The sequence below is a fragment of the Sus scrofa genome, chromosome 17 (assembly GCF_000003025.6).
Source record: "Sus scrofa isolate TJ Tabasco breed Duroc chromosome 17, Sscrofa11.1, whole genome shotgun sequence".
Lineage (NCBI taxonomy): Eukaryota > Metazoa > Chordata > Mammalia > Artiodactyla > Suidae > Sus > Sus scrofa.
Window position 1 is genome coordinate 62,823,670 of NC_010459.5, and position 22,440 is coordinate 62,846,109.

Below are 22,440 nucleotides of genomic sequence, written 5' to 3' on the forward strand. Positions count from 1 at the left end.
TTGATGACTGTGGCTTTGTAATGTCGCCTAAAGTCTGGGAGAGTGATGCCTCCTGCTTGGTTTTTGTTCCTCGGGATTGCTTTGGCAATTCTGGGTCTTTTGTGCTTCCATATAAATTTTTGGATTGTTTGTTCTAGTTCTGTGAAAAATGTCATGGGTAATTTGATAGGGATTGCATTAAATCTGTAGATTGCTTTGGGTAGTATGGCCATTTTTACGATATTAATTTTTCCAACCCAGAAGCATGGAGTATCTTTCCCTTTCTTTACATCTTCTTTACTTTTCTTGATTAATGTTTTATAGTTCTCAGCATATAAGTCCTTTACCTCCCTGGTCAGGTGTATTCCCAGGCATTTGATTTTTTGGGGTGCAATTTTAAAAGGTATTGCATTTTTTTATTCCTTTTCTAATATTTCATTGTTAGTGTACAGAAATGTGACTGATTTCTGAATGTTAATCTTACATCCTACTACTTTGCTGAATCTGTTGATCAGTTCAGGTAGTTTTTGGGTTGAGTCCTTAGGGTTTTCTACATATAGTATCATGTCATCTGCGTACAGTGACAGTTTTACCTCTTCTCTTCCTATTTGGTTGCCTTTTATTTCTTTTGTTTGTCTGATTGCTGTGGCCAGGACTTCCAGGACTATGTTGAATAGCAGTGGTGACAGAGGACATCCTTGTCTTGTTCCAGATTTTAGTGGAAAGACTTTCAGCTTGTCTCCATTGAATGTTATATTTGCTGTGGGTTTGTCATAAATGGCTTTGATTGTGTTAAGGTGTGTTCCCTCTATACCCACTTTGGTGAAAGTTTTTATCATGAAGGGATGTTGGGCCCGTTGTGTGCTTTTTCTGCATCTAGTGAGATGATCATGTGGTTTTTGACTTTTCTTTTGTTAATGTGGTGGATGACGTTGATTGATTGGCATATGTTGAACCATCCTTATGAACCTGGGATGAATGCCACCTGGTTGTGGTGTATGAGCTTTTTGGTATGTTGTTGGATTTGGTTGGCTACAATTTTGCTGAGAATTTTTGCGTCTATATTCATCAAAGATAATGGCCGATCGTTTTCTTTTTTGGTGGCATCTTTGGTTTTAGAATTAGGGTGATGGTGGCATCATAGAATGTCTTCGGGAGTGTGCCTTCTTCTTCAACATTTTGGAATAGTTTAGGGAGGGTGGGGATAGGTTCCTCTTTGTAGGTTTGGTAGAATTCACCTGTGAAGCCATCTGGTCCTGGACTTTTATTTGTAATGAGTGTTTTTATGACATAATCAATTTCATTTCTAGGGGTCAGTCTGTTTAGTTGATCTATTTCTTCTTGACTCAGTTTTGCCAGGCTGTAGGTCTCTAGAAAGTCGTCCATTTCTTCTAGGTTGTCAAATTTGTTGGCTTACAGTTGTTTATAGTATTCTCTCATGGTTTTCTGTATTTCCGTAGTATCCGTTGTGACTTCTCAGGTTTTCTTTTCTTTTTTTTTCGCCGCACTTGCAGCATGTGGAAGTTCCCAGGGCAGGGATCGAATCCGAGCTGCAGTGCTGGATACTTAACCCACTGCACCGGGCTGGGGATTGAACATGTGCTGCTGCGGAGATGACGCTGGATGGTGACCCACTCCTAATGGAGCCGCAGCCGAAACTCCAGACATCAGTTTTTTAAAATTATGTCCTTTGAGTTTTGACAGAACAATTTGTGCCTGAGTGAAGTAGAGCAACTCCAACAAATTGACTTTTCTAAGTGAAGTAGATGGCGCTTTCTGTGTGGGATGGATGGCGCTTTCTTTTTTTTTTTTTTTTTTTCCCCGTCTTTTTGCCTTTTCTAGGGCCGCTCTCGCGGCATATGGAGGTTCCCAGGCTAGGGGTCCAATCGGAGCTGTAGCCACCGGCCTACGCCAGAGCCACAGCAACGCGGGATCCGAGCCACGTCTGCGACCTACACCACAGCTCACGGCAACGCCGGATCCCTAACCCACTGAGCAAGGCCAGGGACTGAACCCGCAACCCCATGGTTCCTAGTTGGATTCGTCAACCACTGCGCCACGGTGGGAACTCCGGGTGGCGCTTTCTTTGTGGGGAGGATGAGGCTTTCTCTGTGGGAGTAGATGGTCGTTTCTGTGTCGGGGTCCTTTCTTAAGGCAAAATGGTTTGGGGGTGGTGTAAGGGAGAACACAGGTTTTCTCGTGGGTGTGAACTTCTGCCAGAGTGAATGTTTCTGGGGCGGGTATTTCTAGAGGAAGTTGGCAGAAGTCACAGAAGAAGAGTGGCTGAGCATCCCTGAGGTTGGCGATGCCAGGAACAAACGCCAGCGGAACCCGCGCTATGAGAAGCTGACCCCTGTTCCGGACAGTTTCTTTGCCAAACACTTGCAGACTGGAGAGAACCACACTTCAGTGGATCCCCGACAAACTGTGAGGCTCCACAGAGGAGGCAAATGGGGCTCCTTTGGCCTGTCGGGTGGGTTGGCAGGGAGCCCAGGGAGGCGCCGGGGTGGGGCGCGTGCTCCTGCAGCGCAGCAGCTGTGCCGCGGCTGCGTCTGGCTGCCCAGCGGCTTGCGTGCCAGGCCTCCATGGAAAGATTTCAGGGAGATGCGCATCTTCGCCTGAGTACACAAGCCGGCCTTTTGTCCTGTCTCCCTCCAGCAATTTGGAGGTCTGAACACCCCCTACCCAGGCGGACTGAACACCCCCTACCCAGGCGGGATGACCCCTGGTTTGATGACACCTGGCACAGGTGAGCTGGACATGAGGAAGATCGGCCAAGCCAGGAACACTCTGATGGACATGCGGCTGAGCCAGGTGAGAGTTTGTGTCATGTGCTGTTTTTCTGCAGGTTGTACTAACAGTTTTGGGGGTTTTGACTGTTAACCTAATGTATACTTGGGAAAAGTTCCTCTTTTGAAGTGCTTTGTCTCAAGGTAAGCAGACCTGTGACGTGTACGGTCCCCTGTCCTGGTACAGAGAGAGGCAGGGTTCTGCAGTGAGCCTGGTCCATGCACCTGCTTGGGGGGCGGGCACAGGTGCAGGGCACTAAATGTCAGCAGCAAAGGGCCAGCCTGGTGTGGTTGTGCTGCCCTCAGGGCCTGGGGTCTGTCACATGTGACAGGGCTGCCTGAGAAGCAGACCAAACCAAGGCACTCAGGACAAGCCACGTGCTTCCTGTGGATGTAGCTTCATGCCCCCTCTTTACACATCCCTGCTTTCTTCTTGCACTCTGGTCAGTGGTTGTGATCCTTGTGGGATGTGCGCTTGGCTCAGTGCTCTAGGCAGTGACCCAGGCAGAGGGGAAGCCCTTTCGCGTGACATGCACATCGGAAACCAGGAAGGAAAATACTTTCACCTTAGACAACATAGAAATTAAAAACTTTTGCACAATAGAGGAAGCACTGTAAAGTCAAAAGAACCAACAAATTGGGAGAGTCACCATGCACATGAGAGCCAGACCCAAAGTGGCCTGTGTGTTGGAGAAAGTACATCCACGCGGATGCATTGGCACCTGCCTAGGATGCGTCCAGGGCTACACACCCACGCCACAGGGAATGCTTTTTGTTAAACATTTATACTGAAAAATTTTTTTTTTTTTTTTTTTTTTTTTTGTCTTTTTGCCATTTCTTGGGCCGCTCCCGCGGCATATGGAGGTTCCCGGGCTAGGGGTTGAATCGGAGCTGTAGCCACCGGCCTACGTCAGAGCCACAGCAACGCAGGATCCGAGCTGCGTCTGCAACCTACACCACAGCTCAGGGCAACGCCGGATTGTTAACCCACTGAGCAAGGGCAGGGACCGAACCCGCAACCTCATGGTTCCTAGTCGGATTCGTTAACCACTGCGCCACGACGGGAACTCCCTATACTGAAAAATTTCACACGTGCTTTGAAATAGAAAAATAGCAGAGTGAACTACTCAACCTGGTGTGGTAGGAAACGTAAATTTTAATTGAGCTTTTGTTGTACTTTGAATTTTTTATGGGGAGCAAAATTTTACAGTTAAACAGTAGCTTCAGGGAGTTCCTGTTGTGGTGCAGTGGAAACGAATCCGACTAGGAACCGTGAGGTTGCGGGTTTGATCCCTGGCCTCTATCAGTGGGTTAAGGATCTAGCATTGCCGTGAGCTGTGGTGTAGGTTGCAGACACGGCTTGGATCCCGCGTTGCTGTGGCTGTGGTGCAGGCCGGCAGCTACAGCTCCCATTAGACCCCTAGCCTGGGAAGCTCCATGTGCCGTGGGTGTGGCCCTAGAAAAGACAAAACAAACAAACAAACAGACGAGTAGCTTACAGATCTGAAATTGCACGTTTTCATGTTACTAGACGTGTATTTTATAAGTTGGAGAGTAGTTCCTGGTCAGTGTCATGATTTAATCTTTGATTGATGGACCTTTTAAGTTGTTTCTACTTTTTCTGTGATTACAAACCATGTTTTGGTAAACTCGTGCTTCTATCTTTGTAGGTGCAGGTAAACATTTTTGTAGTATCTTTGAAAAGGAGTTGTCAGAGCGGCCTGTTTTCACTTAAGTACCAAATCGCCTCTGAGAGGCGCGGTGCTGCACACTCGCGGCCGGGGGCTGCCTGTGTGATCAGAGGGGCTTTGTCGGAGAGCCGCAGCCCCTCCCCTCCAGCAAGCCTCCAGTCGGTGTGCTTGCTTCGTGGGGAAGTTGCGTGTCTCTGGCAGGTATTCCATGAAAAGTTTTTTTTTGTCTTTTTTTTGTCTTTTTGCTATTTCTTTGGGCCGCTCCCACAGCATATGGAGGTTCCCAGGCGAGGGGTCGAATCGGAGCTGTAGCCCTTGCCGACGCCAGAGCCACAGCAATGCGGGATCCGAGCCGCGTCTGCAACCTACACCACAGCTCACGGCAACGCCAGATCGTTAACCCACTGAGCAAGGGCAGGGACCGAACCTGCAACCTCATGGTTCCTAGTCAGATTCGTTAACCACTGCGCCACGACGGGAACTCCTATTTTTTTTTTTTTTTTTTTTTTTGCCTTTTCTAGGGCCGCACGCATGGCATATGGAGGTTCCCAGGCTAGGGGTCTAATTGGAGCTACAGCTGCCGGCTTTTACCACCACCACAGCAATGCCAGATCTGAGCTGTGTCTTCGACTTACACCACAGCTCACGGCAATGCCGGATCCTTAACCCACTGAGCAAGGCCAGGGATCGAACCTGCAACCTCATAGTTCCTAGTCAGATTCGTTAACCACTGAGCCATGACGGGAACTCCTTGGGAGCTTTTTTTGATTCCTTTATTTTTTACACAGATAATCAAGTCGTCTGCAAACAAAGGGAGTTTTATTTCTTCCTTCCCATCTGTTTCCCTTTCATCTTTTTCTTGTCTTTGTGTATTTTTGCCCATTTATTACTCAGAGATTTTCCTTGTTATCATGGTAACTTGGACAGCTTTAGAGAATGGTATGATGAAATGAGCAATCTAACTTTACTATTTCTAGGTTTCACTCATTCTTAGATGGATCTTTCTTTTTTCTGCTTTTGCTTTTTAGGGCCTCACCTGTGGCACATGGAAGTTCCCAGGCTAGGGGTATAATCAGAAGCTGGCCGACACCACAGCTCACGCCAACACCGGATCCTTAACCCGCCGAGCGAGGCCAGGGATCAAATCCACAACCTTGTGTTCCTTGTCGGATTCGTTTCCACTGCACCACAACAGGAACTCCTAGATGGATCTTTCTTATGTTCAGTTAGATTCCTCCCCCCCCCCCCCCCCCCCCCCCCCCGCCGGGACTTCTATGGATTTCTTTTTTAAAATATAAATCTTTGTCTTGTATACATGTAACTTGCTTGTTATCACTGCAAACTCTGGTCTGAGTTACAGTTGTTTTCTTACTTTAAAAGTTTCCAGGAATTCCCAGGTTGCTCATCAGGTCAAGAGCCTGTGTTGTCATGGCTGTGGTTCGCCTTTGATCCCTGGGCCTAGAACTTGCACATGCCATGGGCACTGCCAAAAAAGAGTTTCCCTACCCACTGGTGGTTGGGACGCTGGGAAGGGGCTCCAGGGGTCCTCCAGCTGCTCCCTTCCAGGCGTTCCTGGCTCCATCTGACTGCTTGGCCTGGCCTGTCTTGCAGGTGTCCGACTCAGTGAGTGGGCAGACAGTGGTCGACCCCAAAGGCTACCTGACGGACTTGAATTCCATGATCCCAACCCATGGAGGGGACATCAAGTGAGAGTCCTGCAGAACCGTTGGCTAGGGTGGGCTTAGGTTGCCGAGAACGGTTTGGATTTTGTTTTAAAAATATGCGGCCAGTCTGGTGTAGGCTGGCGGCTACGGCTCCGATTCGACCCCTAGCCTGGGAACCTCCATATGCCACAGGAGCAGCCCTAGAAGAGGCAGAAAGACAAAAAAAAAAAAAAAAAAAAAAAAAGGCAGCCAAAATAGGATGTGGATATTCTGAGTCATACACGGTGGCGTAGTTTGATCTCCTGATTAAAATAGCTCTGTATCCACTCACTGTGGACGTTAAGGGCGTTACAGGGAACACGCCAAAGCTGTGCGCATGCCGAGCCAGCCGGCAGCTTGCTAGCTGTGTCCCAGGCTCCTGGCCCTGGCCCGGTGCTCAGCCTGGCACCTGAAGTGGTCTCAGAGCCTGTCTGCATGGATGTTGCGTGGAGCGTGCAGACCGAGTTGGACGTGGTTATGTCCCCTGGGGTATCGGATCTGACTGTTCCCTTGCTGGGTCTGTACGGGCACCCTCCTGTGGGCCGGGCATGCCCTCGGCGGGTGGCGGCCTGACCCTCTGCTTCCTCGCCCTCACAGTGACATCAAGAAGGCGCGACTCCTCCTCAAGTCTGTGCGGGAGACAAACCCTCACCACCCGCCAGCCTGGATCGCATCGGCCCGCCTGGAGGAGGTCACCGGGAAGCTGCAAGTAGCTCGGAACCTCATTATGAAGGGGACGGAGATGTGCCCCAAGGTAGGGTGCTCCCCAGGGAGGCTGTGCGGTGCCCGAGGGCCCCCGGCGTCCTGCTGCGTGCGTGGCCTCCCTCCGGTGTGGAAGCCGCAGGCCGCAGGACGGCGGGGAGCAGGGCAGAGCGGGACAGAGCCGCCTGTTTTCGCCGGCGCTGGGTGCCGAGCACCGCTCTTTCCTAGCAGCATGAGCCTGGCGAGAGAGCAGAGCTGGGCGGCCCTCCTGCCTCCCCGGTGCTGGGAGCCTGGACGTGGACACTGTCGTAGGAATGTCTTCCAGAACTTCTTTTTGGAAGCAGATGGATTAGACAGGCCCTAGGAAGTCTTGTGAGACCCTCTGAGTGACCATCGCTTCCCCTGAGGCCAGGGGTGCGCCTACAGCCGAGGGCGCCCTCTGAGTTTCCTGGGACGTTAGGCATAAAGCGTGACCTCCCAGGCAGAGGAACGGCCACCTCGTCCGGGTCTTGACTTCCTGTCCCCGAGGGCATGCTGTTCCTTTCGGACCCGGACAGATGTGCTGTAGCCACATTCCCGTGCGTTGGTGTGGCAGGGGGTCTCAGGAGCAGACTTTTTTGCTTGAATGTAAGACCCAGGATGCCCGGACCTGGTGAACCGGCCCTCCTGTTTCCCGGACGTGGGCTGCACTTGGCGGGGGCGGGTGGCTGCTCCCGCGCGGCTCTCAGCCTGCACGTGCCCTCACTGCTCTGTTGTTCTCCCCACAGAGCGAAGACGTCTGGCTGGAGGCAGCCAGGCTGCAGCCTGGGGACACAGCCAAGGCTGTGGTGGCCCAGGCTGTCCGTCACCTCCCCCAGTCTGTTCGGATTTACATCAGAGCTGCAGAGCTGGAAACAGACATTCGCGCCAAGAAGCGGGTTCTTCGGAAAGGTGAGCCTCCCCTGGGGAGCCGTCGGGGCACGGCAGCCGGACTGTGCCCCCCCAGGGTGAAGGGCGTTTGCCCCCTCCGCCCCGGTGCGGGCTCTCGCCTGTGGCTCCTCTGCTGCTTGCTGGGGCTTCTACCCCGGGGCCCTGCGTTGGGGAGACCCCACCTGGTGGAGGTGCCTTTTCCTGCTGTGACCTTGAGGGAGCTGGGCAGCCGCTCTGAGGCCCCAGCTCTCCTCACGCTGTGTCGGGGTGAGGGTGGTGCTGGCCTCAGAGCGGCTCCCGAGGGCTCGGTGAGCCGAGGAGTGAAGGGCAGGGGGCCTTGAGGGGGCCGAGTGGCTGTGTGCCTCCCTGCCTCAGGCCATGTCTTACCCGGCTGGCTAGTCCCACCTGAGTGGCGCCTTTAAATTTAAACGCCTTCCTGTTGAAGCCCCTGCCAGGCAGCGTGTTGGCAGTGTGCGCCTTTGGCTCTCATCGCTCTGAACTGTTTGCACGCCAGGGAAACCGAGTCCAGCCCGGAGTCACTGCCAAGATGGAGCGTTTGTGGCTCGTTTGCTTTTCATTACTGCAGAGCTGAGAAAAGAGCCGTTCGCTCCTGTCGCCAGCACTGTGTGGTAGACACGCTTTGACCTTGGTTCCAGAGGCCAGCAGCCGTAGGTCGGAGAGCTGATCCAGAGCGGGTCGGAGCCTGGGCGCATGGCTTCCTCTACCTGAATCTGTAGCCGGGGGAAGCGCGACGTGTTTTGTGGACTGGAGGGCAGTTTGCAGTGGGAGGTTTCCAGCTCTTGTTTTTGTGGCGTGTGGAGGGAGCCGTCAGAAGGAGGCACGTGCTGGCAGATGGGCAGGGCTTCCAGCCACGGATTCGGACCCCACCGTCCAGGTTGTTGGCAGGCCAGGCGGTGGCTGCCTCGCGCGGGGCCCTGACTGCGTGAACGTGCGTGTGCCTGCAAGCGTGTCTTCCTCTCTCCGGCCTGGTTTCATGACTGCAGCCGTGCTGCACGGCAGTGCTCAGAGCCAGTCTTTTAAAGTGAGGCCAGGAGCAGAAAGTTCGCACCTGTCTTGGTTTATAGAAATCAGCACACTTCTTTCCAGCCAGGAAACTGTTCTCTAATGACAAACACATTAGACTCCGGGTAATTAGCTCTGTTTGTTCAGGAAAAAGCTCTGCTGAGCTTCCCCTGCCACGTGTGATGAATGGTCAGCATGTCTTTGTGCCCCTCCCTGTTCACCCCCAGATTACCAGTTGGCCTCAGATGTGGAGAGAGGACCGGGCGTGGCGGGCCCGCAGGGCAGCGGGGTGCTTGCTTTCCAGGCCTCTTGGCTCTGCTCTCCCTCAGGCGTTGCTAAGGTGGGGTGAGCGGCGCGCCCTGGCCCTAGCCCTGCCCCGTCCTTAGGGGGTTTCCACGAAGAGCCCTCTTCCTCCCGGTGCCTGGGGCAGAGCTCTCGGTGCACGGGACCCCGACTGCTGGCGGGATCTGGTGTTGGAGAACTCAGGTGACAGTTGCTTCCTTCGGTGGCTGAGGCGCACGCCGTGGCGGCCCTGTGTCTGCGAGCCCCGGGCCCCTGACCCTTTGTTGGGAGAACCTGAGGCCTGGGAGGCTGCGAGGCATCAGCGTGGGGCGTAATCTCGAGCCGCAGCTGTCCCCTGTCAGGGCGCCGCGAGCCCCGCGCTTGCCCTGATGGTGCGAGGCTGCTTCCCTGCTGACTGTGCAGATGCCGAACAGGGGAGCTCCACGCTCTGGTCCCTGAAACCTGGCTGCCTCCCGTGGCTCTGCCTGTGCCCACGTGACACACCGCGAGTCCTCCCCTCGGGGCCAGGGCTATCCGTGTGGACGGTGCTCTTGCCGCTGGGCTGTCCCTCTCGCCCTGGCAGCCACAGCTTCTGGAGATGGCCTTGACCTGGCATGGTAGCTGGTCTCTGGGCAAGAGCTGGATGGGTCAGCGGTGCTTGGCTTCAGCTCTAGTCCTGGGGACTGTTGAGGAAATGGAGACAGGGTCCTGGGAGTCCCACCCATGCTGGGTGACCGGGACCCTGCCTGACATTCTGCCGTACCCTGGAGACAAGAGTGCAGGCCACCCCTGGTGGGGTGCAGCAAAGGGAGGCGGAGCGCGGGGGGCCGGGCCTCCCTGTCTGGCTGTGACTCTCGAAGGGGCTCTCCCCTTAGGGCTGCCACCCTGGTCTCCCCTCCCCCATGTGGTGACAGTGCCATCTCGCTGTGGGAGTCAGGGCTCACCTCTCCCGCCAGGGCTGGAGGCTGGAGGATGGGTCAGCCCCAGGGTTCAGTGCGGTGGGACCATGGCCTCCACAGCCGAGCTGAACGGTGTGGGCAGCAGGCTCCCCCAGGGACTGGGATGCACAGCTGGAGCCCTGCCTGTCTCACAGGTGTCACCTCCTGTGAGGTTTCCCTGCCGTTGTCCTCTGTGTCGGCCGTTGGTCTAAATGGCAGCATAGTCCGGCTAGGGCGCCCAGGGGCCAGGCCCTTGACTGGGGGGTGCGACGGGTGGCCCTGCAGATGGTGGTGCAGCCAGAGCACTGCCGGGGGAGGCCGTCCAGCCGGGCAGGAACCGGCCCCCGCTCCGCCCTTCCCTGGAGCGGGCCCAGGATGTTGGCCGGGTCCTGTCTGGGCCCTCCTGCTTTGGGGGCCTTGGTCGGATCATCAGCTGCTGCTGAGTCAGCAGCACTTCTTGCTGTGGTCCCTCCGTTGATGGGACCACGATGAGGCGGCAGCGGGTCCAGGTCAGGGCCGGCATGCTGCCATACCTGCAGAGCCCTGTGCAGGCCTTAGGGGCACCTCCTCCTCAACCCCCCGGTCCCTCAGCCCGCATGGGAGGCCTCTGCCACCGCCGCCCCTGACACAGGCTGCTGCCGCGTCTGCCCCGGCTGTGGCCCCGGCCACGTGGGTGAACTAGGGTGCCCATCACTTAACATCCCTAGGGCGCCTGCCTAGTCTCTGCCGGGCACAGCAGCCCTCCAGGAGCTGCAGGTCTGCAGGAGAGAGCAGCTCTGCTCCACAGCCCTGGAGGCCCCGGGCCTGCTGCCCACCTTTCTGGGCGCTGGATTTGTAGAGTCCGACGCAGCTGGACTGCGGCCTGGACTTGTGGCTGAGCTGTCTGTCGGCCGCAGCCCTGGCAGCGGTGGGTCTCAGTCGGTGGAGAAGCACTTCGAGGCGCTGTGATCCCCGAAGAGCCCTGGGCCCCGGGCTGCGGCGTCTTGTTTTCCATCATGGAGAAGAGGCCACGTGAGCCCTGGACTGTGCGGACCTTTGAAACTCACCGGGGTGGCCCTGGGGTCCGTGGGTGTGTCTCCCCCACTCTGGACCGCTTGTTGGAGCATCTTGGCCCTGGCTGCCTCCTGCTCCTCAGCCTAACAACCACCCGCTGGGGCCTGGCACTGCTGCTGTCTGGTGGGGCCATAGGAGAGGAGCGGCAGCCCATTTTTACAGGGCCCATAAAAGGGGGGAAGGGTACCCCATTTTTATAGGGCTCATAAAGGGGAGACAGGGCACCCCGTTTCTAGGGGGCCCCCAGGAGGTGGGCTGCTTCTGCTAGAGGGAGGCTTCTTCCACCTCATCCAGCCAGTCCCCGATGAGCCCAGGCTGCCCAGCCTCTTGTGAGAAAGCTTGTGCGTCCTCACGTTCTGCACCTCGAACCTTGGGTCTGTTTCCTCAGAAGCCTGGCTCACGTGTTTTCAAGAAAGAAGCCCTCCTTGGGGATGCCTTAGAGGCGTCTGCGTTCCTGGCGTCGTCAGGGCTTGAGGTCACCCTCACTGCTGCCAGGGGCTGACCGGAGGGCTTGCCACCTCCTCCCTGGTGCTCCCACTGCAGGGCTCTGTGTTTATCTGCTCGGTGTCTTGGCCTTTTTGGTAAATTGCATCTGGCAAAAAGGCTCAGCTGCTTACACAGAGGCTTGTAAGTTGCTGGACTGCATGGCTGTACTTCTGATCTTTTTGTTTGGTTGTCTTTAGGGCCACACCTGAGGCATGTGGACGTTCCCAGGCTAGGGGTTGAAGTGGAGCTACAGCTACTGGCCTACACCGCAGCTCTTGGCAACACCGGGTCCTTGACCCGCTGAGCGAGGCCGGGGATCGGACCCATGTCCTCATGGATACTAGTCGGGTTTGTTAACTGCTGAGCCAAGTCGGGAACTCCTGGTCCACAAGGTTAGCGTCGGTCCCCTTCCCCGATGTCACTCCGCGTGCACTGAGTGCACTGTCAGTGTGGTAGCACCTGTTGCCTTCGAGCCTTGGGGTCCAGGGAGGAGCCTCCCTCTGCCGGCCCTCAGACGCGCACATCCTGGGCAGGTGTGGGCCCCAGAGTCCCTTGTGTTCTGTTCCCACAAATTTTTTGTTTTTTGTCTTTTTGCCTTTTCTGGGGCCGCACCCGCAGCATATGGAGGTTCCCAGGCTAGAGGTCAAATCGAGCTGAGGCCACCGGCTTACACCACAGTCATAGCAACGCCAGATCCAAGCCATGTGTGCGACCTACACCACAGCTCTCGGCAATGCTGGATCCTTAACCCACTGAGCAAGGCCAGGGATCGAACCCACAACCTCGTGGTTGCTAGTCGGATTCGTTAACCACTGAGCCACAACAGGAACTCCTGTTCCCACAACGTCTGCACACTCTTCACACACACAGCCTGCGTGGCTGGCCCTTCCCGTGCGGCGATTGCCTTGTCTGCACCGCGTGGTTTTCTGAGGTCGGTTTTCCATTGTGAACGGGCATCGAGACGACCCACGGCCCTCTCTGCCAGTCTTGCTCGCTGATTCACAATGCCCGTGCTGATCTTATTTGTGTCTGTCCCAGACCTAGGGGCCCACGTGAAGCCCTGGCCTGTCACCCAGGGCACAGACCATCTGGCCCTGTTGGCAGCAGCCTTCTCTGCGACGCGGTGCCCTGCTTTTCGCTTCCTTGTTCTGTGACCTGCTTTCTTGTCTGACCTTCCCCAGCCCTTGAGCATGTTCCAAACTCCGTTCGCTTGTGGAAGGCAGCCGTGGAGCTGGAAGAACCTGAGGATGCTCGCATCATGCTCAGCCGAGCTGTGGAGTGCTGCCCCACCAGTGTGGAGGTGCGGCCCTGCCCTCAGAGGAGGCATCCAGTGGGCATGGAGGGGGTGAGGGTGGGCTCCTGACGGACACGCGGGCCAGTCCCTTCCCCCAGTCCCATCCCCGAGCGCTGCAAGGGCTCCCTGCTCAGCTCTCCCAGGGACCAGTCCTTCCAGTTCAGCTGAGATCGACAGTGGGACCTGAGGGGTGGAGGGAGACAGAAGAGACTGGTACATCTTGGTGCCAGCCTGGCCTGAGCTAGTTGGATCCCTTTAGTTTCAATCTTTCTGGTTCACAGCATTCTGTGAAGTGATTTTTAGTTGTGGTTTTTTGATATCCAGTATGTCTTTAATTACCCTAAAGAGGTATTGTGAAATTCTCCAAACAAAATTAATCTTAATTTGTTTACGTAAAAGTGAGTAGAGCCCAAACACACTTTGGTGATGAAGCATTGCAGATTCAAGAGCTGGGGTGTGAGAACTCCGACGGCCGCACACCCGTGTCCTCTTCTCCTGTGAGGGCCGCAGTCACGGCCCGCTCCCCTTCCATCCCAACCCCGGGTGAGCCTGGCTCACTGTCCCCCTTTAGCCAGTGTTTGGAATGTGGGACCGAGAGCCTGTCCTCTTGGCGGTAACCAGCGTCACTCCGTGAGTCAGAAGCAGAACTGGACGGCTGTCCGATGAGCTGGAGGTGCCGCCGCACGCACGCCCACGGCTCTGTCAGGTGGCCCTGGAGCTTTCACACAGGATCAGGTGCACGCCCTGCGGCCCGTGGGGCCGCCTGACCCGGCGGGCCTCGGTGAGCATGGTTCTTTGCCTGCAGCTCTGGCTTGCCCTGGCGAGGTTGGAGACGTACGAGAATGCCCGCAAGGTTTTGAACAAGGCCCGCGAGAACATCCCCACCGACCGACACATCTGGATCACGGCTGCCAAGCTGGAGGAGGCCAACGGGAACACGCAGATGGTGGAGAAGATCATCGACCGGGCCATCACCTCCCTGCGGGCCAACGGCGTGGAGATCAACCGGGAGCAGTGGATCCAGGTGCGGGCGGCGGGCGGGGTCTCGGGGTCGCTTTGAAGGTGGGTGCCCTCCTGCTCACCGGAGTCTCTGGAGGTGGGGCCTGCGGGCTGGCACCGGCGTGGCCTTTCCTTAGAGGGCCTTGTGTTGTGGCTTTCCATGGAGCCGGGGCCCTGTGTGCATCTGGGGGAGCCTCAGTGGACTTCCGCCGCGGCACCCTGCTTTTCCAGTGGAGAAGGCGACCTACAAGAGGGGTCTCGGGCTGTTGTCACTCTGTCCCATCTGGTAACCTTTTCTGTGGACGGTGGCTGACGAGGCCTCTGAGAGCCTTCTCAGTCAGCACCCCTGCTGTCTTGGGGACAGCCAGGGAACGTGCTTTTTTTTCGTTGATTGGGTGGAGGGGCAGAGCCAGCCCCTCTGCTTTACCCCCTGGCCCTCGGCCTTGGGAGGTGGTCCCTGACCTCTGCCTCCTTCCTTCTCCTGCCCCTGCTGCCCTAGTCCTGCCTGCCCTCCTCCGAGCCACCCGCCTGCTGGGCTGAGCTCTCCCTTCCCCAGGGGGTCGCCGCAAGGCTGCTGCTCCCCAGGAGCAGTACCTCGGTTCTCCTCCCTTCCCGGGTTTCCACGCATTTTAAAAATCTCAGGGGCAGTGCCTTGAATGTTGCTCGAAATTGAGTCATCTTGGTGCAGCGGCTCTGTTCACGTGGTGCCGTCAGACACGTTGTTACCGTTTCTTCTTCCTTTTTTTTGTCTTTTTGGGGTTTCCCAGGCTAGGGGTCGGGTTGGAGCTGTGGCCACTGGCCTACGCCACAGCCACGCCAGATCTGAGCTGCGTCTTCAGACCCACACCACAGCTCACGGCAACGCCGGATCCTTAACCCGCTGAGCGAGGCCAGGGATCGAACCTGCATCCTCGTGGATCCTAGTCAGATTTATTCCCGAGGCGCCTCGCCGGGAACTCCTGCCACCTTGCTGCCCTTTCTGATATGCTCACCCTTTGTGTGGACCGGGGTTTCCAGCTGGTATCACCTCCTGCTCAAAAGACCTGTGACGTTGCCTGCAGCTGAGGCCGGCTGGAGCTCAGGGCCTCCACTTTTTAGATGTCTGGAGCCGTCTTTTTTTTTTTTTTTTTTTTTTAAGTGCTTAATGAATACTATTACATTTATAGTTGTACAGTATTCATCACAACCAAATTTTACAGCAAGGAGCCGTCTTTATTTCATCTTTGTTTTTGAAAGATATTTTTTCTGGGTGTAGAATTCTAGGTTGACAGTGTTTTCTTTCGGTATTTTATTTTTTTTATTTTTTGGCCACACTGCAACATGTGGAAGTTCCTGGGCCAGGGATCAAATCCAAGCCGCACCTTTGACCTACACCACAGCTGTGGTGATATCGGATCTTTAACCCACTGCACCACAGCAGGAACTCCTCTTTCAGTTTGTTTGTTTGTTTTTTCACAGCTGTACCTGCAGCACATGAAAGTTCCCAGGCTGAGGGTTGAATCGGAGCTGCAGCTGCTGGCTGACACCACAGCCACAGCAACGCCAGCTCCGAGCTGAACTGTAACCTATGCTGCACGTTGCGGCAACACCGGACCCTTAACCCACTGAGCGCGGTTAGGGTTGAACCCACATCCTCATGGATACCAGCTGGGTTCTTAACCTGCCGAGCCATGGTGGGAACTCCCTAAGAATTTTTTCTTTATCATTGGTTTTGAGAAGTTTGATTGTGATTTATCTTGTTTTTGCTGTTTTCATCTTTCAAGTGTGTGAAGTTCATTTTGTTTCTTGGATCTGTGGATTTATACATTTTATTAAATTTGGAAAATTTGCGTCCACTGTTTTTTTAACTCCCCTCTTGCAGGTGGAGTCACACACTTGTTAGACCACGTGAAGCTGTCCTACAGCTCATGGTGAACCGGTCATTTTTTAAATTATTCTGTTTCATTTTTTTAACAGTTCATTAAGCTGTAATTAACATTCCGTAAGTTTTACCCATGTAAAGTGTATGGTTCAGTGGTTTTGAGTGTGTTGGGTTATTTACCTTTTTATTATTTATTATCTAGTTTTATTGCATTGTGGGAGTTTTGTATGTGTCCTGGGTACAGGTCATTTATTAGGTTATTTGACTTGCAAGTATTTGTTCCCATTTGGTGGACGGTCTTTTCACGTCCTTGAGGATATTGTTTGTTGTACAAATGTCTTTAATTTCGAGGTTGCCCAATTTTGTTTTTTCTCTTGTTATACCTGCTTTAGAGGTGTCATATCTAAGAAACCTTCCCTAAGCTGAGGTCATAAAGATTGACTCCTGTATTTTCCAAGATTTTTTTCGTGCTCACATCTAGGCCTGTGAACCACGTGCCTTCAAAGAGTTGGACTTCCTCCTTTCACAAGTCCATGTCCTGTTGCCATGGCACCACTGCCTCCCCATCGAGTCGTCTTGGTGCCGGTGCACGGGACCAGTTGGTCCCAAGTGTAGAGCTTTATTTCTGTGGGCTCAGCTCTGCTCGCTGGCCTGGACGTCTGTGTCCATGCCAGCACCTCACTGTCCTGCTTTCAGACTGGCGGGTAAGGTGTGAGTCCTCCTGCTTTGTTCTTTACCAGACTGTTCGCCTATGCTTGGTTCTTGGTGTTTCCATGTGAATTTTATTTTATTTTATTTTATTTTTTTTGTCTTTTTGCCATTTCTTGGGCCGCTCCCGCGGCATATGGAGGTTCCCAGGCTAGGGGTTGAATCGGAGTTACAGCTGCGGGCCTATGCCACGGCCACAGCCATGCAGGATCCAAGGCGCGTCTTTGACCTACACCACAGCTCACAGCAACGCTGGATCCCTAACCCACTGAGCAAGACCAGGGATCGAACCCACAACCTCATGGTTCCTAGTCGGATTTGTTAAACACTGAGCCACGATGGGAACTTCCTTTTCTTCTTTTTCTCCCTGAGCCATGGCCTCCTGTAAGTTACCCCCAGGGACAATCCATAGAGAGAACTATGGAACCATGAGGTTCTGGTCAGGTTCAGAGTTCTCGTTGTGGCTCAGAGGAAACGAATCCCACTGGGAACCATGAGGTTGCGGGTTCAGTCCCTGGCCTTGCTCAGCTTGCTCAGCGGGTTGAGGATCCAGCATTGCCGTGAGCTGTGGTGTAGATCGCAGACACGGCTCAGATCTGGCATGGCTGTGGCTGTGGTGGAGGCCGGCAGCTGTAGCTCCAATTCGACCCCTAGCCTGGGAACCTCCATGTGCTGCGGGTGCGGCCCTAAAAAGCAAAGAACGAAACAAAGCTTGTCAGGTTCTGCACAATAGCCAGCTGGAACTTGGTAGAGACCGCGCCGAGTCGGGAGGGCGTTTTGGGGGCACTCCCAACATCCTAACAACAGGGAGTCTTCTGACCATTGAACGTAAGATGTCTCCCCATTTATTTAGTTCCTTAAAAATGTCCTCGGTGACATGTCAGTGTAGGAGTTCACATTGCGGCTCAGCGGTTGCAAACCCGACTAGCATCCATGAAGATGCGGGTTCGATCCCTGGCCTTGCTCAGCGGGCTGAGGATCCAGCGTTGCTGTGAGCTACATCGTAGGTTGCAGACGCGGCTCGGATCTGGCGTGGCTGTGGGTGTGGTGTGGGCTGGGAGCTACAGCTCTGATTTGACCCTCAACCTGGGAACTTTTGTGGATGTAGCCCTAAAAACAAGGACACACACACACACAAACCTCTGAAAACGCTTCAGTGTACTAGTGTTGCCCTTCTGTTTGATTTATCCTAGAGTGCTTTTGTTTGTTTGGTTGCTTGGTTTTGCTGCACCTGAGTTGTGCAGAAGTTCCTGGGCCAGGGACCAGACCCCAGCCACAGCAGGGTCGATGCCGAGTTCTTAACCATTAGGCCACCAGGGAACTCCTAAAGTGTTATCTTTGATGCTGTTATGAACAGAGGTTTTTTTATTTCATTTTAAGTTGCTTATTGTTAGTGTATGGGAATACAGTTTATTTTTTAAAATGGATCTTATGTGCTGTGACCTTGCTGAAATAGTTTCTTAAATTGGAGTAGTTTCAGTGGATTCTTGGGGTTGTCTCTGTGGAAGAGCACGCCATCTGCAAAGCCAGTTTTACTTCTTAACTTCCAGTCTGCATGCCTGTCGTTCCTCGTCTGCTCACCCAGGTAGACCCTCCTGTGCGTGGGAGGGCAGCAGGGAAGCCGCAGCTTCTTGCTGGTCTCGGCGTGCCTGGTCCTCCCCGCGCGTGCGGTGTGAGCTCAGCTCGCGGCTGCTCTGGTCAGTCGCAGGATGCTCTCCTTTGCCGCTCAGCTTCGTCTTGTTGGCTCGGTGCTTTGTACCTGAGTTCCACTCCTCTCCTCTCCTCTTCTGTGACGTCTAATCCGCCGTTGAGCTCATCGAGGACGCCTTTTGTTGCAGATCCTGAGGTTTGCACTTCTAGGCATTTTGGTCATTTTAAAAACCTTCTTTTTTTCCTGTCTCCAGGTAACGTTCGAGCACACGAGTGCCGTTGTGCTAGTTGTTTTGTGTCCTTGTCTGCTCCCCCCGACGCCTCCGTCGCGTTGGGTTGGTTTGGTCGGTGTCGCCCCTTGTTGTGCACCTCTCCCCCCTGTGTCTCTGCGCGCCCGGCCGTCTGATTTGTCGCAGGTGCTGCGTGTGTCCCGCTGGGTGCTCCTGAGGGCTCTGGCTTGGGGGATGGAGGGTGGCTGTCACTGGAGACACGCTGACCTTTTGGGGATGGAGCTTGGCTCTGTCACTGAGGCTCTGGCTTTAGGGACGGGGCGTGCCTCTGTCACTGGGGACACTTTGGGCCTTTGGGGGTCATGCTTGCCTCTGCATTTGCTGGGGAGCTGGGCACTCATTGGTGTGGGCTGGCTTGGGATGGATTCCCCATGGAGGTGGCCTCGCCATGTGCTCTGTTCAGTGCCAGGTCTCTCCTGGGGTCCCCACCCTGGCCCGGGGGGCATAGGTGCTGCTCCTGGGCTTGGGGGTGTGCCTCCAGGAGCATCCCACTAGTCCTCACTCAGGCTCTTTCCACACATTCATGCTGCCCTGTGCACAGCAGGTCCCAGGCGCTCTCTTCTCCCTGCGCCTGGTCTCACGGGCTCAGTGCTCCATGGTCTTTTTTGTGTTTATGTTTTTGCTTTTTTTTAGGGCCACACCCATGGCGTTTGGAGGTTCCCAGGCTGGGGGTCAAATCAGAGCTGCAGCTGAGGCCTACACCACAGCCACAGCAACGCCAGATCCTTAACCCACTGAGCAAGGCCAGGGCTAGAACACGTGTCCTCACGGATGCTCGCTGGGCTCATTATCACTGAGCCGCAGCAGGAATTCCTCCGTGGTCTTCAGCGACTCTGAGCTCTGCCTCCTCCCTGGTCCCCAGGTGGTGAGCCGGCCAGTGTGGGGGACCCGCGGATGGTGCCGTGTCCCAGTCCTCACTGCCCTGGGTCACCCATGCTGTGTCCTGCCAGCTGGGTTTCCGGCCCTTGGGGAGGGCAGGTGTGGCTGGCAGCTGCAGCTCCTGGGGGTGTCTTCGGGCAGAGCCGAGCAGGTGCCCTTGCCCTGGTCCCACCCCAGCACCCCTTTGGGCCACTTGCTTGGCCGTAGCACGTCCGCCTGTTCTGCCAGCCTGCATTTCCGTCCCGTCAGGGGAGTGATTTCGGGGGCCAGCAGTGGCCATCCTGTCCCCTGGTGGCTCTCAGGCCACCTTCCTGCAAACCCGTCACTAAGGCTGTGCCCGCGGCAGGGAAACGCAGCCCGAGCCGGCTGTTCGGCGGGTCGATAAGCTCATTCTCTGCCGTTGCTTGCTCGCCCCAGAGTGGGCTGCGCGGGATCCGCACGCCTCCGTTGTAACCCAGTTTAACCTTTGTTTGAAGTTTAGCACGTGGTTTTCCAGAATGTCCTGCAGAGAGTGCATGACTTTCAGGGGTGGTGCCTCCTGAGCAGGTCACCATTTGTTTAGTGCCTACCGTGTGCCTGACTCTGCTGAATGTCACTTAACTTCTGCTTTCGGGCCCACCTGCTTCCCGTTTCTTCTGGAACTCAGTCCATCGAGACTCGAGCCCTCAGGAGCCGGGGAGCAGGCCAGGCCGCGCCTGGGACCGCATTAGCGCGGGTTCACATCCTTGCCTGCTTGGCTTTCCGCCTCTGGCTGGGCTTTCCTCTGCCCTCTCTGCAGGGTTTCCCTCCCTTCCCGCATCCTGAGGTTTGCCCTAAATTCCTAGAGACTGTGCTAGGCGTTTTGGTGACCTCCTGTCACCCCCTCGCTGGTCCTTCCCCTCTGGACGCACGAGGCTTCAGCAGCACTTTGTGTTGCATCTGGAGCCACAGCTGTCTTCTCTCTGCTCGTCCTAGATTTGCTTTCCTGAAGTCGAGTGTTTTCTGCCGGTCAGCCTGCCCCCACCCCCTGTCCCAGAGGCCGGTCCTTCCCCAGGCTGCTGTCTCAGCCCAGGTTCCTCCCTTCCACCCGCAGCTCCGTCCTTTGAGTCCTGAGCCCCAGGCCAGCAGTGTGCGTGCGCATGACCTTGTCTTTGACCCTGCCACTTTGGAACTTTCCTAGCACGGGAGCCCCTCCCAGCCTGGAGTGGCCTCCGGTAGAGCTTTGTTCCCAATAGGTGCTTGTGTCATGCGGGCTGGCGGGATGGCTTAGGTGTTCGTGGAGGTTTGTCTGCTGGGTGGCGGTGAGGCTGCAGCTGTGGACCAGGCAGTAGGGTAGGCTTTGCCAGGGCCGTGTGGGCATCAGAACCTTCAGGGCCCGTGTCAGCATTGGACATTGCATCCTGCCAGGCACCTGTGGCTCTGGGCTGTACGTTTGGTTTTGTGTCCCTCTTTCAGGATGCCGAGGAGTGCGACAAGGCTGGGAGTGTGGCCACCTGCCAGGCGGTCATGCGTGCTGTGATTGGCATCGGCATCGAGGAGGAGGACCGGAAGCACACGTGGATGGAAGATGCGGACAGTGTGAGTCGGCCACACGGCCTGGCGTCTATTCGCGGGACAGGCTGCAGTTGGGAAGTCTTTGTGATCTGCTGATGTTTGAACGTAGTTGCAGTTGTAAAGAGTTCCTGTCATGGCTCAAGCAAACCCGACTGGTATCCGTGAGGATGCGGGTTCCTGAGCTCGCTCAGTGAGTTAAGGGTCCACTGTTGCTTTGAGCCGTGGTGCAGGCCGGCAGCTACAGCTCCGATTTGACCCCAGCCTGGGAACTTCCATATGCCACGGGTGCGGCCCTAAAAAACAAACAAACGAAAACAGTAAAGCTGCGTCATTTTGTACAAACCCAAGTTTGTGTGCAAAGCTGGAGCTAGAGCCAAGCCAGGTCCAGGGCCACAGGGAACCCAGCTGTCCTAGCTCGTCACTGCTCCACCTCTCTTGATTTCTGCTGTAAATTGCTCTTCAGAAAGCATTTGCACACGAAGCTTTTGCCCACTTTGAGGTTGTTGCCTTGGAGCACTTCCAGAGAAAAGAGGAATGGTTCAGATCAGTGAACAGGAGATCCTGCCAGTGGGGGAGTTGACTGCAGTGGCTTTTGCGTTGCTACGGAGGTGAGGGTCCCATCCCTGGCACAGCAGGTTACAGGATCTGGTGTTGCCAAAGCTGCAGCATAGGGTCCTTTAACCCACTGTGCCAGGCCAGGGCTCGAACCCATGCCTCAGCAGTGACCTGAGACAACACTGAATCCGCAGTGGAAACGCCGCATTTACTTTTTTTTTTTTTTTTGGTGTATTTAGGGCTGCACCTGAGGCATATGGAGGTTCCTAGGCTAGAGGTCTAATCGGAGCTGTGGCCACCAGCCTACACCACAACTCACGGCAATGCCAGATCCTTAACCCACTGAGTGAGGCCAGAGATCGAACCTGAAACCTCGTGGTTCCTAGTTGGGTTCGTTCACCACTGAGCCATGACAGGAATTCCTACATTTGCTTTTTTATTCTCCGCACATGCTCGTGCTGGCACCCGTGGGCGTAGCATACTCCCTGCCAGGCGCCCGTGGCTCCGGGCTGCGATTCAGTTGTGTGTCCCTCTTTGAGGATGCTGAGGAGTGTGGCAGGGCTGGGAGTGTGGCCACCACCCCTGTCCTTCCCCCAAGCCACTCGAGCGCCTTGCACACATGATGGCCCTTTCCCAGTCAACACTGCAGTGTGTGCGTCCCTAACAGAGGACGCGACACGGCTCTCAGAGTCAGGTCCGAGATGGAGCCGGGAAGTCAGCTGCAGGCCTTACTCAGACCTCACTCTTTGGCAAAAGGCAGCACCCACCTGTGTTCCCCTTGAGAAGCTGCCCGAGGTTGTTATAGCCTTAGGTCCCCGAGGGCCCTGGGTGGGGGATCGGGGAGGTCTTAGTTTCTCTTGGTCTGTCTCTCTCTCTCTTTTTTTTTTTTCAGCCTTTTCAGGGCCGCACCTGCGGCATGTGGAGCTTCCCAGGCTAGGGGTCTAATCAGAGCTATAGCTGCCAGGCTACACCACAGCCACAGCCACAGTCACGCCACGCCAGCTCCAAGCCACGTCTGCGACCTACACCACAGCTCATGGCAATGCTGGATCCATAACTCACTGAGCGAGGCCAGGGATGGAACCCACAACCTCATGGTTCCTAGTCAGAATCGTC

The 22,440-nt window shown here is 55.3% G+C and overlaps 1 protein-coding gene across 2 annotated transcripts in view; it reads left to right on the plus strand.

Annotated features, from left to right (window-relative positions):
- PRPF6 (pre-mRNA processing factor 6) overlaps nucleotides 1-22,440 on the plus strand; it is a 42,287-nt gene that overhangs the window by 8,161 nt on the left and 11,686 nt on the right. For both annotated transcript variants that reach the window (XM_021077613.1, XM_021077614.1), the window contains exons 5-12: nucleotides 2,230-2,406; nucleotides 2,638-2,793; nucleotides 6,071-6,165; nucleotides 6,760-6,916; nucleotides 7,632-7,794; nucleotides 12,737-12,855; nucleotides 13,655-13,873; nucleotides 20,671-20,793. In XM_021077613.1, the coding sequence (XP_020933272.1) occupies nucleotides 2,230-2,406; nucleotides 2,638-2,793; nucleotides 6,071-6,165; nucleotides 6,760-6,916; nucleotides 7,632-7,794; nucleotides 12,737-12,855; nucleotides 13,655-13,873; nucleotides 20,671-20,793 (1,209 nt within the window). The remainder of the gene's footprint in view (nucleotides 1-2,229; nucleotides 2,407-2,637; nucleotides 2,794-6,070; nucleotides 6,166-6,759; nucleotides 6,917-7,631; nucleotides 7,795-12,736; nucleotides 12,856-13,654; nucleotides 13,874-20,670; nucleotides 20,794-22,440) is intronic.